We start from the raw sequence: 17654 nt of genomic DNA, 5'->3' as shown, positions 1-17654 counted from the left end.
AGTATTCTTACTTTGCAGGATTTTTTTCCACACCTGCCTGTAACTTTTGGCATATAGCAACTTTTAAGATGAAGCTTTTACATTGGAGATATGTGACCTACTTTATATGTGATTAGCATGTTATACAGCAAAACTAGCAGAGCAGAGTCATGTACAATTTTGTGAAAGAAAATTCAGTAGGACTTAAAATGTATTTGGTTTTTTTTGCAGCTCATTTTGGTCCTATGAGACCAGTAGGCTGTCCTATTTGGTGATTAGCATTTATTCCTTTCCTAAGAGTAAGGCTACACACTAAGGCTACTTTCACACATCAGTTTTTTTCCGACAGGCAGGATCCGGCTATTTTTAGAAAAACCTAATCCAGAATAAATTTTGGAGAACTGAAGAAACGGATCCGTTTTTGCGCCGGATCCGTCCAACAGGTTTATATCTGTTTCCTGGGGGCTGGCCAATTGGATCTGCACATGCGCAGACTTAAAAAAACAGATCTGGTGGCCGGATCTGTCTTTTTCTGGATCTGGCGCATTCCGGCGCCCATAGACTTCCATTGTGGCAAAAAGCTGGAAGCGCCACATCCGGCGCTGTCCGGTTTTTCGCCGCAGACAAAAAACGTTACTAAAGATGTTATTTCCAGACGCCAGAATCAAAATTTTTGCCAGCGAAAGCCAGAAGAAGTGGAAGGCCATGTGGCGCAATCCGGTGCTAATAAAATTTAATGAGAGAAAATCGGTTCCGGCGCCTGATTTCGCCGGATGTGTTTTTTCTAAAAATAGCTGGATCCTGCCTGTCGGAAAAAACCTGATGTGTGAAAGTAGCCTAAGAGAACGATGCCGTTATCCCTGCACTTTGGACATCTAACTACCAGGATGAGGATGGATTTAAATTAACAATTTATACTTAAAATGTAAATTAACAAATGATGAGTTACACTGAATCTTTTCTCAAAAACCTTCATATCAGTCTGCTCATTTTCACCTGCTCCATACATGTTGCTTGTGAGAACTACATCATATTCAATATTACAAAAGGTTGAACTTAATGGATCTATGTTTTTTTCAACCAATGTATCTATATAACAAGCTCCCATTAAATTCCTTCTTACTTGAAAATAATAACTTTGTTGTTGTTGAGTTTTTATTCAGATTCTTTCTAAAATGGTTTCCCAATGCATTCATGAACACAAAATGGAAAGTGATGAAATTGTGTAAAAAGTTTTATATCTGAAGCACACGCTGGTGTCAGAAATTATGATTCTTTTCAGACAATCATTGTCCCTTCTAAGCTTTAAAGTATGTTAATTCTAAACATGATTTTAAGTTTTTAACAAAGTCTTTTATAGTATAATCACCATTAAATTAAACTTCAAAGATTGCTCAACTTGGAGGATATTGGTATAAGGACGTTGAGATGAAGATTGTTGCTTAACAGACATTGAATTGCAGATGGAATTTATTGACTTTGAATATAGTGTGGGATTTGCGCTTAGATGTTAGCTTTGCAGATGCTGGTAGGGAACATTTTGACTTGGAAGATGTTTGTTTGGAAGAAATGGGCTTGGAGGATGTTGGGATGGAGAACATTAGCTTTGAAGGCATTGACTTAGAGAATATTAACTTGACATAAGTTGGCATGGAAAATAGTGCCATTGAAAATATCTAAGAATACATTTTATTCAAGGACTTTGGAATGGCAGACGTTGGTGTTGAAAATGTTAATTTGGCTGATGATGACATCTACAATGTTGAGTCGGCAAACGTTGGATTAGAAAACAATATTGTTCCATAAGAGATTTTTAGTCTGGATTCAGGCAATTTCACCTCAAACATTCCTTAGAAATAATTTGGTCTAGCAGACCAATTCAAGGTAACATTTTCCCAGTGTTCTGTGGACCGTACATGGAGGCAATAATTAAAATAATATTTTTTATTTCTATAGCGCCAACATATTCCACAATACTTTACAATTTAGAGGGGACTCGTACAGACAATAAAAGACATTACAAAATAACATATAACTGAAAAGATAACAAAAGGGTTGAGGGTTCTGCTCACAAGCTTACAATGCATGATATCATATGGGTTGTCAACAATTAGACAAGAAAAACACTTGATGAGATTGTGGGATGCAGTTCATTGTAACAAACTTTGACATTTTTAATGATGTTTTACCAAAAATCTATTTAGACAATTATTAAGGTTTTTCAATTTAGGAAACACTCGTAGGTTACACACGAGGTATGGCACATATCTCATGGGCCAATGGACCAGCTGTTAATCCCACCGCAGGAGTAAGGTCTAGTTTAGCCCCAGGAGGAGCTTTGATGGTGAAGTTCTGCAGCAGTCTTGTGAAGAACATAAACAGCTCCATTTTTGCCAAATTCTCTCCAGCGCAACTTCTTTTACCTATATAAATAAAATATGTGAAAATGATAAAAAGTACATATTCTTAAAATCTTAACAATTCCATACATTTAATAATTCTTCACATACATGCTTTAAATGTGCCTGCCATCTGAGTCCCATATTTATGAGGGAGTCTCCCTCAGGTGCTTCTAGGCTTGACTTACCACTAAAAGTCCAGGTACTAAGGGTTTAGCTAATGTCAAGAGGGACATAACTAGAGTGGGTTCAGATTTTGCAGTTGTACCAAAACCCTGGAGCCTTGATTGACCCCAAAGGTTTATTTGGACCATGTGAGATCAATAAAATGAAATACACATGACAGCTGGGGGCCCTCTTGAAGATACTGCATTGGGGCCCATGAATTTCAAGTTATACCACTGAACATCAGTGAACTAGTTGATCTCAGTGCTGTTACACTGAACCTTCTACTTTGCAGATTCGTATAGTATTTTAATGCTCTTTTACGGCATAGATATTATCTCATCTGCAATATTACTTCACTCTAAAAGAAGCCATCTGAGAGAATAACTCACCGGCTGAAAAAGGCATAAACGCTTCTTTCCTTAAAAAATTTCCACTTGAATCCAGAAAATGTTCTGGATAGAACTCATCGGCTTTTATGAAATGATCCTTGTCATAAAGTACGGAGGTCAGCAGAGGCATCACATATGTCCCCTGAAATGTTCAACAGTTGCATAAATGATATTTGGAATGAAATTTGATTAATTAAATTCATCATTATTAATTCATGTGCAATGACGTTGGGAGGCTCCATTGACAATTCTCGGAGATGTGATAGAAAAAGCAACACTGCGTTCAGTATTATTCTCCATGTCAAAGTTGTGACAGAAGCTATGGTAAACTATTACCGAGAACATGAGAGCAGGGACCCATTCCAGCCACTAAAATAAGGGTCCCCAGTCTCTCGGTCTCCTTGCTGTGTCTTTAAGACTCACATATTTTGAATAGAGCAGTAGTGTGCATGTCTGACCATTGCTTATTCTGTGGATAGGTGATATGTAATATTTGTCTAAAACCCATTTAAGCAATATTTACATAACACCCTTAAAAAAAAAATGAAAAAGTTGCAATATAGATCAATCCTATCGTATTGTGCTTTCAGGACTCATCATATCGCGATACCGAATCCTGAATTGACTGGCTGTCCACTTGACCAATGCTTCTGTACTACATACTCAGCTGTACGAAACTTCAATCAGCTTGAATTTTCGGACTACTCTTCTGACCACCACAATAGAATCAAGTATCCAACTTTGATGCTGATACATTACTACTTTCATTCTGATGCATGCTATTGGACCTTAGTGACTATATGTCTAAAGCCCCTGTCTCACATAATGAGATTGCTAATGAGATTGTTGATGCGTCACCGATTTTGTGACGCAACAGCGATCTTGCCTGCGATCTCGCTACATGTGACACATAGCGGCGACCGGCCCCCCCGCTGGATATCGCTGATCGTGCTCGAATGTCCTGGGCCATTTTTCATCGTTGGCGTCCCGATGGCCAGCATGCATCGCTGTGTTTAAAGCCAACGAGCGACCACGTTGACGACGCAGAACTCAGTGATGCAGGCTGGAATCGTTCAGAATAGCTGCTGTGTGACAACGCACCAGTGATCCTTACCAGGTCGCATCATTGTTAGGATTGCTGGTGCGTTGTTGAGGAGATCTGCCTGTTTGACAGCTCACTAGCGACCATGTAGCGACGTACCAGCGATCCCTTCCAGGTCATATCGTTGTCGGGATCGCTGGTGCGTCGCTATGTGAAACGGGACCCTAACTTCCTCATCCACCAGACAGATAACACTCAAGTCTTAGGACAAGGTTAACCAAAGTCATGATACATGAAGATGTTAAAGTTGATATTGCCTGACTGGATCTGTCTTAGGCTATTGTGTTAACCAATTACAACTAATAGGAATGTGGCAAAACATTTCTGTATCCCTGATCACAGCAGCGTGGATATGAAATTACTGGTATTGAAAGGTAACTTCAATTCTCAGAGAGAGAGACGAGTTTGGGAGTACAAATTTATGACGAACTTTGACACTCTCAGTGCTGGAATGAATGTGTCGCATGGATTTACAGTGGGGAAAAAAAGTATTTAGTCAGTCAGCAATAGTGCAAGTTCCACCACTTATAAAGATGAGAGGCGTCTGTAATTTACATCATAGGTAGACCTCAACTATGGGAGACAAACTGAGAAAAAAAAATCCAGAAAATCACATTGTCTGTTTTTTTTTCCATTTTATTTGCATATTATGGTGGAAAATAAGTATTTGGTCAGAAACAAGCAATCAAGATTTCTGGCTCTCACAGACCTTTAACTTCTTCTTTAAGAGTCTCCTCTTTCCTCCACTCATTACCTGTAGTAATGGCACCTGTTTAAACTTGTTATCAGTATAAAAAGACACCTGTGCACACCCTCAAACAGTCTGACTCCAAACTCCACTATGGTGAAGACCAAAGAGCTGTCAAAGGACACCAGAAACAAAATTGTAGCCCTGCACCAGGCTGGGAAGACTGAATCTGCAATAGCCAACCAGCTTGGAGTGAAGAAATCAACTGTGGGAGCAATAATTAGAAAATGGAAGACATACAAGACAACTGATAATCTCCCTCGATCTGGTGCTCCACGCAAAATCCCACCCCGTGGGGTCAGAATGATCACAAGAACGGTGAGCAAAAATCCCAGAACCACGCGGGGGGACCTAGTGAATGAACTGCAGAGAGCTGGGACTAATGTAACAAGGCCTACCATAAGTAACACACTACGCCACCATGGACTCAGATCCTGCAGTGCCAGACGTGTCCCACTGCTTAAGCCTGTACATGTCCGGGCCCGTCTGAAGTTTGCTAGAGAGCATTTGGATGATCCAGAGGAGTTTTGGGAGAATGTCCTATGGTCTGATGAAACCAAACTGGAACTGTTTGGTAGAAACACAACTTGTCGTGTTTGGAGGAAAAAGAATACTGAGTTGCATCCATCAAACACCATACCTACTGTAAAGCATGGTGGTGGAAACATCATGCTTTGGGGCTGTTTCTCTGCAAAGGGGCCAGGACGACTGATCCGGGTACATGAAAGAATGAATGGGGCCATGTATCATGAGATTTTGAGTGCAAACCTCCTTCCATCAGCAAGGGCATTGAAGATGAAACGTGGCTGGGTCTTTCAACATGACAATGATCCAAAGCACACCGCCAGGGCAACGAAGGAGTGGCTTCGTAAGAAGCATTTCAAGGTCCTGGAGTGGCCTAGCCAGTCTCCAGATCTCAACCCTATAGAAAACCTTTGGAGGGAGTTGAAAGTCCGTGTTGCCAAGCGAAAAGCCAAAAACATCACTGCTCTAGAGGAGATCTGCATGGAGGAATGGGCCAACATACCAACAACAGTGTGTGGCAACCTTGTGAAGACTTACAGAAAACGTTTGACCTCTGTCATTGCCAACAAAGGATATATCACAAAGTATTGAGATGAAATTTTGTTTCTGACCAAATACTTATTTGCCACCATAATATGCAAATAAAATAAAAAAAAAAACCAGACAATGTGATTTTCTGGATTTTTTTTTCTCAGTTTGTCTCCCATAGTTGAGGTCTACCTATGATGTAAATTACAGACGCCTCTCATCTTTTTAAGTGGTGGAACTTGCACTATTGCTGACTGACTAAATACTTTTTTTCCCCACTGTATGTCTTTTTACATCAATTAAGGAATTTCCTTTTAAAACTAGACCCCAATCAGAGGACCATAAAACATCCGGACTCCTTATCTATGAACTGGTCCAATGTTTATATTTATGTTTTTCCCTCTCCCATATTGATAGTTCTGCTTCACGTCACTTGTCTTATCTATTGCATTTTTTCTAGGCTGTATTGTGCATAAATATGTGACTTCAGATTTTGTATTAGTCTAGCCTGATGAAGAGACCTGAGTAGTCTCGAAAGCTTGCAATGTATTACCATCTTTTCAGTTAGCCATTAAAAGGTATCAACTACTGAGGACTCTCAATCCTGAATATTTAACTAATAGGAGAGATATACATTGATATCTACTTCTTACTTACTTTGGGCAGGAAATATCCCCTGAAGTTAACATCTTGAATGGTAGCATGGGGCAGGTTGTTTGGAACAATGTTTCCGAAGCGTTGAATCTCATGGATGATGGCATCAGTATACGGCATGTCTTTACGATGACTGACTTGAGGTTCGGATAACCCAATAACTTTCTCAATTTCCCTTTGTACTTTCTCTATTTCCATCACAAAAATAATCCCATACGATAAAAAAAAAATCAGTAAAAAGTTATGTCATAACTTTTAATTCTGGTTTCTGGCCACTAGTTGGCTGTGATAAAGTCATGGGTTTCTACAACTGCCATGCATTTTTAATATATCCCATTGGCTGGAATTCTATCCCTTGTCAAAACTTTTTTCCCTCAGCTAGTAGGATAGTAACCTGTGATTTTATCGTAAGAGTAATCTTGGAGTAAGTGCACCTTGGGCACACAGTAATGTGGCATTTGCCAATTTTACCTCCTCAAAAGGGATATTTGTGATCATATTGGTTAGTAGGGCTTAGAATACTCAAATATAATAAGACTGTATTGAGAAAAAAAAGCATTTATGTGCCACTCTTAAGACATGAGGATGTCCCAATTCTTGAGCCAGAATTTGGGGCTACTAAGAATATTAGCAAAATGGGCACACTGAAGCTGTCAGGTGAGTGACAGCTTCTTCCCAAACCTCTATCCCCTACCTTATCATGACTCGCAGGTGTTATTTGTGATTTTGCATGAGCCTTATGTACAGAATGACAATGTCATGTCCTCTTAGGGAAAAATGGGAAGCCTATTCTTTTTTGCAATCTCTTGTGGCCAGTCACAGCTGCATGCACCCCATCAACATTTGTGTTTCATTGGAGAGTGGCTCCTAATAAATCAGTTTTAGATCAAAGTACGGTACCACTTGCAGAAGGTGGGATACTATCGATATTAACTTCCTTACAGTCACCCTTCTGCGGACACATCCTCATGGTGTTATTTCTGGTATCATCAACTAACAAAAGATATGGAGACACCATTGAGGCAACGGTTTGCTAGGTGCCATGGTGTAGGCTAGGTGACTTATGAAATATATGGGGTTCACGGCATAAATCAGTGCAATATATTAGTGAACAGTTCAACATCATTACATGCAATGTACAGTAGCATGAATAAGGACAAAACTGCAGTAGGAACTAACAAGACAAGTGTGGGACACTTAAAGTTCACGATCCATACAAGTGTTATTTTAAAAAGGGTATGGAAGACCATCCTTCAAATGTGGGAGACAAAGCGCTGTACAATGTTGGGTATATACAGCGTTTACTGTGTGCGATGTTAAATTACAGCAAGAATGTGTCTTACTTTGAATTTCTGGATATTTCATCATCAGTAGTAGGCCCCATCTCAGGGTGGTTGAGGTCGTATCCATACCAGCAGCGAAGAGATCCGTGACCAACACGGTTAGGTTTTCATTAGTAAAGTATAATTCATGATTTGGTTTTTCCTAAAAGATGAAGCAAATCACATATACAGGGTGGGCTATTTACATGGATAAACCTAAATAAAATGGGAATGTTGGTGATATCAACTTCCTGTTTGTGCACATTACTATATGGGTGGGGGGAAACGTTTCAAGATGGATGGTGACCATGGTGGCCATTTTGAAGTCAGCCATTTTGGATCCAACTTTTTTATTCTATGGGAAGAGGGTCATGTGACATCAATCTTATTGAGAATTTCACAAGAAAAACAATGGTGTGCTTGGTTTTAATGTAACTTTATTCTTTCATGAGTTATTTACAAGTTTATGACCACTTAAAAATGTGTTCAAAGTGGTGCCCATTGTGTTGGATTGTCAATGCAACCTTCTTCTCCCACTCTTGACACACCTGATAGCAACACCTCAGAAGAAATGACAGCACAGGCTTCCATTATCTGTTGTTTCAGAGGCTGCATATCTTGTATCTTCACAGCATAGACAATTGCCTTCAAATGACCCCAAAGATAAAAGTCTAAGGGGGTCAGATCGGGAGACCTTGGTGGCCATTCAACTGGCCCACGACAATCAATCCACTTTCCAGGAAACTTCATGTAGGAATGCTCGGACCTGACACCCATAATTGATGGTATGGTGTGGTATATGGGGCACAAAGATAGTGGGACCATTCTTCATCAATGGAAACCTCAATGCCACTGGATATCTGAAATTGCTGCATGATGATGTGTTGCCCTCTTTATGCACTAAAGATGGCACGTTCCCTGAGTTATTCCAGCAAGATGGTGCACCACCACATTATGGGTGTCAGGTCCGAGCATTCCTCCAAGGAATCTGACCCCCTTAGACTAGCATTTATTCTGCAGTGTTGCCATCAGTGTGTCAAGAGTGGGAGAAGATGGTTGCATTGACAATCCAACACAATGGGCAGCACTTTGAACACATTTTATAAGTGGTCGCAAACTTGTACATAACTCATGAAAGAATGACTTTATGTTAAAACCAAGGAGACTATTGTTTTTCTTGTGAAATTATCAGTAAGTTTGATGTGCCACATGACCCTCTTCCCATTGGAAAAAATAAAGTTGGATCCAAAATGGCTGACTTCAAAATGGCCACCATGGTCACCACCCATCTTGAAAAGTTTCCCCCCTCCCATATACTAATGTGCCTCAAACAGAAAGTGGATATCACCAAACATTCTCATTTTATTTTGGTGGATCCATATAAATGGCCCACCCTCTACATTAAAAACATTATCAAGGACTTATACTGTATATTGAAGATGTATCCTTAAGAAATATCATCAATATCAGAATGGTGGTGGGCTGACACCCAGAATCTCCAACAATAACTTGTTTGTAGCAACAAAGGAAGTCAATAGTGTACAGATCTAATCACTACAGCGGCTCCACTGAGTAGTGGCCATTTTTGGGTAGCGCAGTTTGCCTCTAATTCACATTAATGTAGCTTGCAGTACTGAAAGTAGCCACTACACAGAGTATGGTGCTGTTGTGTTTTGGCTCCATACTACGTGAACATCAGCATCAATTCCAGAGCTGCAGAGAATCAGTGGTAATGTTGGTTGTTAGACCCCCCATAACTCTGACAATGTTGACCCATCCTAATGATAGGTTATCAATATCAATGTCCAGGAAAATCCTTATAATGCTTCCACCTGTTTTGTTAAAGAGTATAATCATCCAATGTTCCATATCCCATAAGGCAGCACTGCTCTATCATGTCTGCGTCAAGCACTGGGGGATCTTCTCTTAGTTATTAATATTATAGAGCATACTCTCTTCCCTTTCCCCTCTTTGTGGTGCTGCATGCAGCTATATTTTTCATGTTAAAACCTACAGGAATTGCGATGGAGGCTGCTGGTGAAGAAACCAACACAGAGACGATCATAGCTTAAAAGGTAGTATTTACAGTAGAAGTAATAGTAGTATGATAGATTAGAATCTAAATGTACATAAATCTTGTATTTTAAGGGTTGTTCCCATGTTTAGTGCTAAAAAAAACAAGAACTTTTACAATTTGCTGCTTATTGACATTTGCAGCCATTCTTAAGATATTAACTGTTACGGATTGTGCTAGGATGGTAGAAAGAGTTACAGCAACCCGGAGTGGACCCTCTGGGCCACGGCTCCAGAGCCCCTGCGGGCGAGCTGACCAGGTGGAGCCACCCCCTATAAAGGGAGTGTTAGGGGCAGGCCCACAAGGGATGGAACCGTGACAGCCGGAGCCAAAGGGGCGACTGGGTGAGCACCAGGGAGACTACAGTGGAGAGTCAGAGGAGCAGCATAGCGGGGTGACAGCGAACACGGAGCTGCAGAGGGACACGGACATGGAGCACTCAGGACTGGAGGAAGCAGGGGACTGTAAGAGAGAGAGAGGTAACAATAGAGATTAGGACATGAAATAAAAATGGACTAGGAGAACAATGGACAGCCGGTACACAGTAGGACACCAGAGACAGAAGGGAAGGAGCCAGAGGCGAGACAGGGACAGGAGATGGCGAGGAGCTGCGGACAGCAGTTAACAAAGAAAGCACAAGCAGGGCAGACAAGAAAGAGACAGGGGCCTGGGGGCATAGTGAATGCTGACCATACGGACAGCGACACCACAAAAATACACAGGGGTCTTAACTGTGGAAAAGACCGGGAAGAAATAGACGGTGGGCGCCGCCATGTTGGGGGCGGACCCACCGCATCACAGGAACTAGACAGAGCGTCGGGCACAGGAGCGCGGGACCGACGTCGCTGAGGCCGGATGTCAGGAGCAGGAGCGCGCCGTGGAGCGGGTGCACGCCGGGAGGTGCGCACGGGGTCGCGCAGGTAAGTACCGGTGGAGGACATGACATTAACACTCTACCAGGGATTAGTAGGTAAGAAGGAAGTCCAGCACAAACTTCCGTCGGTAAAAAATAATTCCACTTTATTAGTAAAGGGATTAGAAGGTAACTGCTAACTTCAGCAATTCAAACCGGCTTCAAAGCACTACTTCCAAGCCTAATAAAAAAAATCTGTAAGCACTGCGCATGTTGTGCTGTGTCGCATAGGTGGTCGGTCTCCAACGCAATGTTCTGTAAACAAAGTAAAGACTCTTAATAGCTCAAGAACGGATACAAATTTAGAAAAGCAGTAAATTGACAAAATTGCTAGTGCTTATGAACACTATCAAATAATGCCTATTTGGGAGTATGAGAGTAACCTTTTAAGGAATCACTATTGGGAAATAAACATGAAAAAATTAGTAAAGTTACTTGTAATAACGCGCACTCAAAAAAAAACATATGGTAAATAGGTATATACAGTGGGGAAAAAAAGTATTTAGTCAGTCAGCAATAGTGCAAGTTCCACCACTTAAAAAGATGAGAGGCGTCTGTAATTTACATCATAGGTAGACCTCAACTATGGGAGACAAACTGAGAAAAAAAAATCCAGAAAATCACATTGTCTGTTTTTTTCATTTTATTTGCATATTATGGTGGAAAATAAGTATTTGGTCAGAAACAAGCAATCAAGATTTCTGGCTCTCACAGACCTGTAACTTCTTCTTTAAGAGTCTCCTCTTTCCTCCACTCATTACCTGTAGTAATGGCACCTGTTTAAACTTGTTATTAGTATAAAAAGACACCTGTGCACACCCTCAAACAGTCTGACTCCAAACTCCACTATGGTGAAGACCAAAGAGCTGTCAAAGGACACCAGAAACAAAATTGTAGCCCTGCACCAGGCTGGGAAGACTGAATCTGCAATAGCCAACCAGCTTGGAGTGAAGAAATCAACTGTGGGAGCAATAATTAGAAAATGGAAGACATACAAGACCACAGATAATCTTCCTCGATCTGGTGCTCCACGCAAAATCCCACCCCGTGGGGTCAGAATGATCACAAGAACGGTGAGCAAAAATCCCAGAACCACACGGGGGGGACCTCGTGAATGAACTGCAGAGAGCTGGGACCAATGTAACAAGGCCTACCATAAGTAACACACTACGCCACCATGGACTCAGATCCTGCAGTGCCAGACGTGTCCCACTGCTTAAGCCTGTACATGTCCGGGCCCGTCTGAAGTTTGCTAGAGAGCATTTGGATGATCCAGAGGAGTTTTGGGAGAATGTCCTATGGTCTGATGAAACCAAACTGGAACTGTTTGGTAGAAACACAACTTGTCGTGTTTGGAGGAAAAAGAATACTGAGTTGCATCCATCAAACACCATACCTACTGTAAAGCATGGTGGTGGAAACATCATGCTTTGGGGCTGTTTCTCTGCAAAGGGGCCAGGACGACTGATCCGGGTACATGAAAGAATGAATGGGGCCATGTATCGTGAGATTTTGAGTGCAAACCTCCTTCCATCAGCAAGGGCATTGAAGATGAAATGTGGCTGGGTCTTTCAACATGACAATGATCCAAAGCACACCGCCAGGGAAACGAAGGAGTGGCTTTGTAAGAAGCATTTCAAGGTCCTGGAGTGGCCTAGCCAGTCTCCAGATCTCAACCCTATAGAAAACCTTTGGAGGGAGTTGAAAGTCCGTGTTGCCAAGCGAAAAGCCAAAAACATCACTGCTCTAGAGGAGATCTGCATGGAGGAATGGGCCAACATGCCAACAACAGTGTGTGGCAACCTTGTGAAGACTTACAGAAAACGTTTGACCTCTGTCATTGTCAACAAAGGATATATCACAAAGTATTGAGATGAAATTTTGTTTCTGACCAAATACTTATTTTCCACCATAATATGCAAATAAAATGAAAAAAAAAAACAGACAATGTGATTTTCTGGATTTTTTTTTTCTCAGTTTGTCTCCCATAGTTGAGGTCTACCTATGATGTAAATTACAGACGCCTCTCATCTTTTTAAGTGGTGGAACTTGCACTATTGCTGACTGACTAAATACTTTTTTTCCCCACTGTACATCTGCTGCAGGACAGGGACACAGAAGCCACTGGGTATAGCATGTTAACAGTCTCCTCTGAGGAAGGAAATTGAGTTTTCCAAAATGTGTAAGGACTAGGACTATTCTTATGGAACTAACTTATGGACTTCCATGCGCTGCTTGACAAAATACAGGATTCCAATTATGCTGGAAGATTAATTATTCCCAACGCGTTTTGAAGTAAGAACTACTTCTTCCTCAGGGGATGACAATGTTTGTCATCCCCTGAGGAAGAAGTAGTTCTTACTTCGAAACGCGCTGGGAATAAATGATTAATCTTCCACCAAAATTGGAATCCTGTATTTTGTCAAGCAGCGTATGGAAGTCCAAAAATTAGTTCCATAAGAATTGTTATAGCAGCGGTCACTTGTTTGACCTTTGGACGTGCAGCAGCTGACTACTAATCGTACATGCCTGATCTCTCCTGCAATAGGTGAGTGAATTTCTTTTATATTTTTTAATATTACCCCAGATAAGACCCTATTTGCGCTTTTTTGTTCCTATAGTGTACTGGCGGATGGCACAGCCTTCCGTGCTCCGCGAACTGTGTGACATCACATGCTGCTGTAGCTGTGGCTGCATTACCTTGTTTTTTTGCTTTCAGGCACACTACCGATTGAGGCTGCCTAGTCGATACATTGCAACTCTACTTGACTCTTTATTTTGCTAAAGACCTCCATACACCTGCCAAGTGTGGTTCTTCTTTCAAGTGGATGGACTGCATAGCTGTGAATAGGGTAATTACCTACTTCGTTAGTGTATAGTGTTACTCACTATTAGAGTTGAGCGATACCGTCCGATACTTCAAAGTATCGGATCGGAATGGATCGGCCGATCTTTAAAAAAAGTATCGGTATCGCCGATTCCGATACCGGAAGTCCCATTCAAGTCTATGGGACTTCCGGTATCGGAATAAGAAAAACCCTGTTTTTGCCTTGTACAGCCTCTCTGGGGTCTGTACGGGCCTTTCGGGGGGCTGTGCCGGCCTGCCAGGGGGTCTGTGCAGGCTCCGGTGGTCTGTGCCGGCCTGCCGGGGGGCTGTGCAGGCTCCGGGGGGGGCTGTGCCGGCCTGCCGGGGGGCTGTGCCGGCCTGCCGGTGGTCTGTGCAGGCTCCGGGGGGCTGTGCCGGCCTGCCGGGGGGCTGTGCCGGCCTGCCGGTGGTCTGTGCAGGCTTCGGGGGTCTGTGCAGGCATCGTCCGATGGGACTACAAGTCCCATCGGGCGATGCCTGCTACCATGACAGTGATTGACACATTAGCCAATGATGGGACAGTAGTAGTCCCATCATCCGGCTAATGTGTTGAATGTAAAAAAAAAAAAAATTACATGCTACATACATGCTACATACATACAACATGCATACTACATACATGCTACATTCATACTACATACTACATACATGCTACATTCATACTACATAAATACTACATGCAACATACATACTACATATATACTACATACATACTACATGCATGCTACATACATACTGCATGCTACATACATACTACATGCTACATACATACCACATATATACTACATACATACTACATGCATGCTACATACATACCACATACATACTACATACATACTACATGCATGCTACATGCATGCTACATGCTACATACATAACACATATATACTACATGCATGCTACATACATACTACATGCTACATACATACCACATACATACTACATGCATGCTACATAAATACTACATGCATGCTACATACATACTACATGCTACATACATACTACATATATACTACATACATACTACATACATACTACATGCATGCTACATACATACTACATGCTACATACATACTACATATATACTACATGCATGCTACATACATACTACATGCTACATACATACTACATATATACTACATGCATGCTACATACATACTACATGCTACATACATACTACATATATACTACATGCATGCTACATACATACTACATGCTACATACATACTACATATATACTACATGCATGCTACATACATACTACATGCTACATACATACGACATATATACTACATGCATGCTACATACATACTACATGCTACATACATACTACATATATACTACATGCATGCTACATACATACTACATGCTACATACATACTACATATATACTACATGCATGCTACATACATACTACATGCTACATACATACTACATATATACTACATGCATGCTACATACATGCTACATGCTACATACATACTACATATATACTACATGCATGCTACATACTACATGCTACATACATACTACATATATACTACATGCATGCTACATACATACTACATACATACTACATGCATGCTACATACATACTACATGCTACATACATACCACATACATACTACATATATACTACATGCATGCTACATACATACTGCATGCTACATGCATTCTACATACATACTACATACATACTACATGCTACATACATACCACATATATACTACATACATACAATACATTCATACAATACATACATAGACATACAGTACATATAACATAGAGTAACATACTTACCAATACTTGTCACATTGTTCCCCGAAGCCATTGTCTTTTCCGGAATAAATATTAACATAACAAACCACAAAAATACTCACCCACGATCCGAAGCAGTCCACGAGTGTGTCCCACGACGATCTTGGGTAGAGAACTGCAGCATCAGCTGATGCTGCCGTTCTCTACGGGCTGTAGGAATCCAATGACGGAAGGTAGGTATCCTTCCGCACTGTATTCCTCCGCCACTTAAAAAAAAAAAAGTCCCTAGTCTCACTTTATGCCATTGCTGTGTGGGAATTTACCACGCAGCAATGGCATAAAGTGAGACTAGGGACTTTTTTTTTTTTAAGTGGCGGAGGAATACAGTGCGGAAGGATACCTACCTTCCGTCATTGGATTCCTGCAGCCCGTAGAGAACGGCAGCATCATCTGATGCTGCTGTTCTCTACCCAAGATCGTCGTGGGACACACTCGTGGACTGCTTCGGATCGTGGGTGAGTATTTTTGTGGTTTGTTATGTTAATATTTATTCCGGAAAAGACAATGGCTTCGGGGAACAATGTGACAAGTATTGGTAAGTATGTTACTCTATGTTATATGTACTGTATGTCTATGTATGTATTGTATGGATGTATTGTATGTATGTAGTATATATGTGGTATGTATGTAGCATGTAGTATGTATGTAGTATGTATGTAGCATGCATGTAGCATGCAGTATGTATGTAGCATGCATGTAGTATATATGTAGTATGTATGTAGCATGCATGTAGTATATATGTAGTATGTATGTAGCATGTATGTAGTATGTATGTAGTATGTATGTAGCATGTAGCATGTATGTAGTATATATGTGGTATGTATGTAGCATGAATGTAGTATGTATGTAGTATGTATGTAGCATGCATGTAGTATGTATGTAGTATGTATGTAGCATGCATGTAGCATGCAGTATGTATGTAGCATTCATGTAGTATATATGTAGTATGTATGTAGCATGCATGTAGTATATATGTAGTATGTATGTAGCATGTATGTAGTATGTATGTAGTATGTATGTAGCATGTAGCATGTATGTAGAATATATGTGGTATGTATGTAGCATGTATGTAGTATGTATGTAGCATGCATGTAGTATGTATGTAGTATGTATGTAGCATGTATGTAGCATGCAGTATGTAGCATGTATGTAGCATGTATGTAGTATGTATGTAGTATGTATGTAGTATATATGTAGCATGTATGTAGCATGTAGTATGTATGTAGCATGTAGTATGTATGTAGCATGTATGTAGTATATATGTAGTATGTATGTAGCATGTAGTATGTATGTAGCATGCATGTAGTATATATGTAGTATGTATGTAGCATGTAGTATGTATGTAGCATGTAGTATGTATGTAGCATGCATGTAGTATGTATGTAGTATGTATGTAGTATTTTTTTTTTTTTAACATTTAACACATTAGCCAGATGATGGGACTACTACTGTCCCATCATTGGCTAATGTGTCAATCACTGTCATGGTAGCAGGCATCGCCAGATGGGACTTGTAGTCCCATCGGACGATGCTTGCACAGACCCCCGGACATCAGCACATCCCCCCGGCAGGCCGGCACAGCCCCCCGGCAGGCCGGTACAGACCCCCACAGGGTGCACAGACCACCGGCAGGCCGGCACAGCCCCCCGGCAGGCCGGTACAGACCCCCACAGGGTGCACAGACCACCAGCAGGCTGGCACAGCCCCCCGGCAGGCCGGTACAGACCCCGGGCAGTCCACACAGCCCCCCGGCAGGCCGGCAGAGACCCCCGGAAGGCCCGAAATGACGGCGCATCATGATGCGCACACACCGCGCATCATGATGACGTCAGGCTGTCAATCAACTTTGAACTTCCGATTCCGATGCCGAATTCCGATATTGAAAAAATATCGGAAGTCGGTATCGGAATTCCGATACAGCAAGTATCGGCCGATACCCGATACTTGCGGTATCGGAATGCTCAACACTACTCACTATGTTTGTTGAGTTTTTAATGTGTAATCGGATACATATTGGCCCTAGTGATGAGCGAGTATACTACTTGCTTGGTTTTCCCGAGCATGCTCGGGTGGTCTCTGAGCATTTTGGCGTGCTCGGAGATTTAGTTTTTGTCATCTCAGCTGCATGATTTGCGACTGCTAGACAGCTTGAATACATGATTGTTAGGG

The 17654-nt window shown here is 41.4% G+C and overlaps 1 protein-coding gene across 1 annotated transcript in view; it reads right to left on the bottom strand.

The window, feature by feature from the left end:
* Positions 1-1908: 1908 nt before the first annotated feature.
* Positions 1909-17654, bottom strand: part of LOC141098579 (cytochrome P450 2C14-like) — a 111652-nt gene continuing 95906 nt past the window's right edge. Inside the window, exons 7-10 of the mRNA XM_073586484.1 lie at positions 7836-7977; positions 6496-6680; positions 2936-3077; positions 1909-2402 (exon numbers count right to left, since the gene is read on the bottom strand). Of these exons, the coding sequence (XP_073442585.1) occupies positions 2224-2402; positions 2936-3077; positions 6496-6680; positions 7836-7977 (648 nt within the window). The 3' untranslated portion in view covers positions 1909-2223. The remainder of the gene's footprint in view (positions 2403-2935; positions 3078-6495; positions 6681-7835; positions 7978-17654) is intronic.

Source organism: Dendrobates tinctorius, unplaced genomic scaffold (assembly GCF_039654945.1).
Source record: "Dendrobates tinctorius isolate UK_male_01 unplaced genomic scaffold, ASM3965494v1 ptg000093l, whole genome shotgun sequence".
NCBI classification, from domain to species: Eukaryota; Metazoa; Chordata; class Amphibia; order Anura; family Dendrobatidae; genus Dendrobates; species Dendrobates tinctorius.
This window is presented reverse-complemented; position numbering and strand designations above follow the sequence as displayed.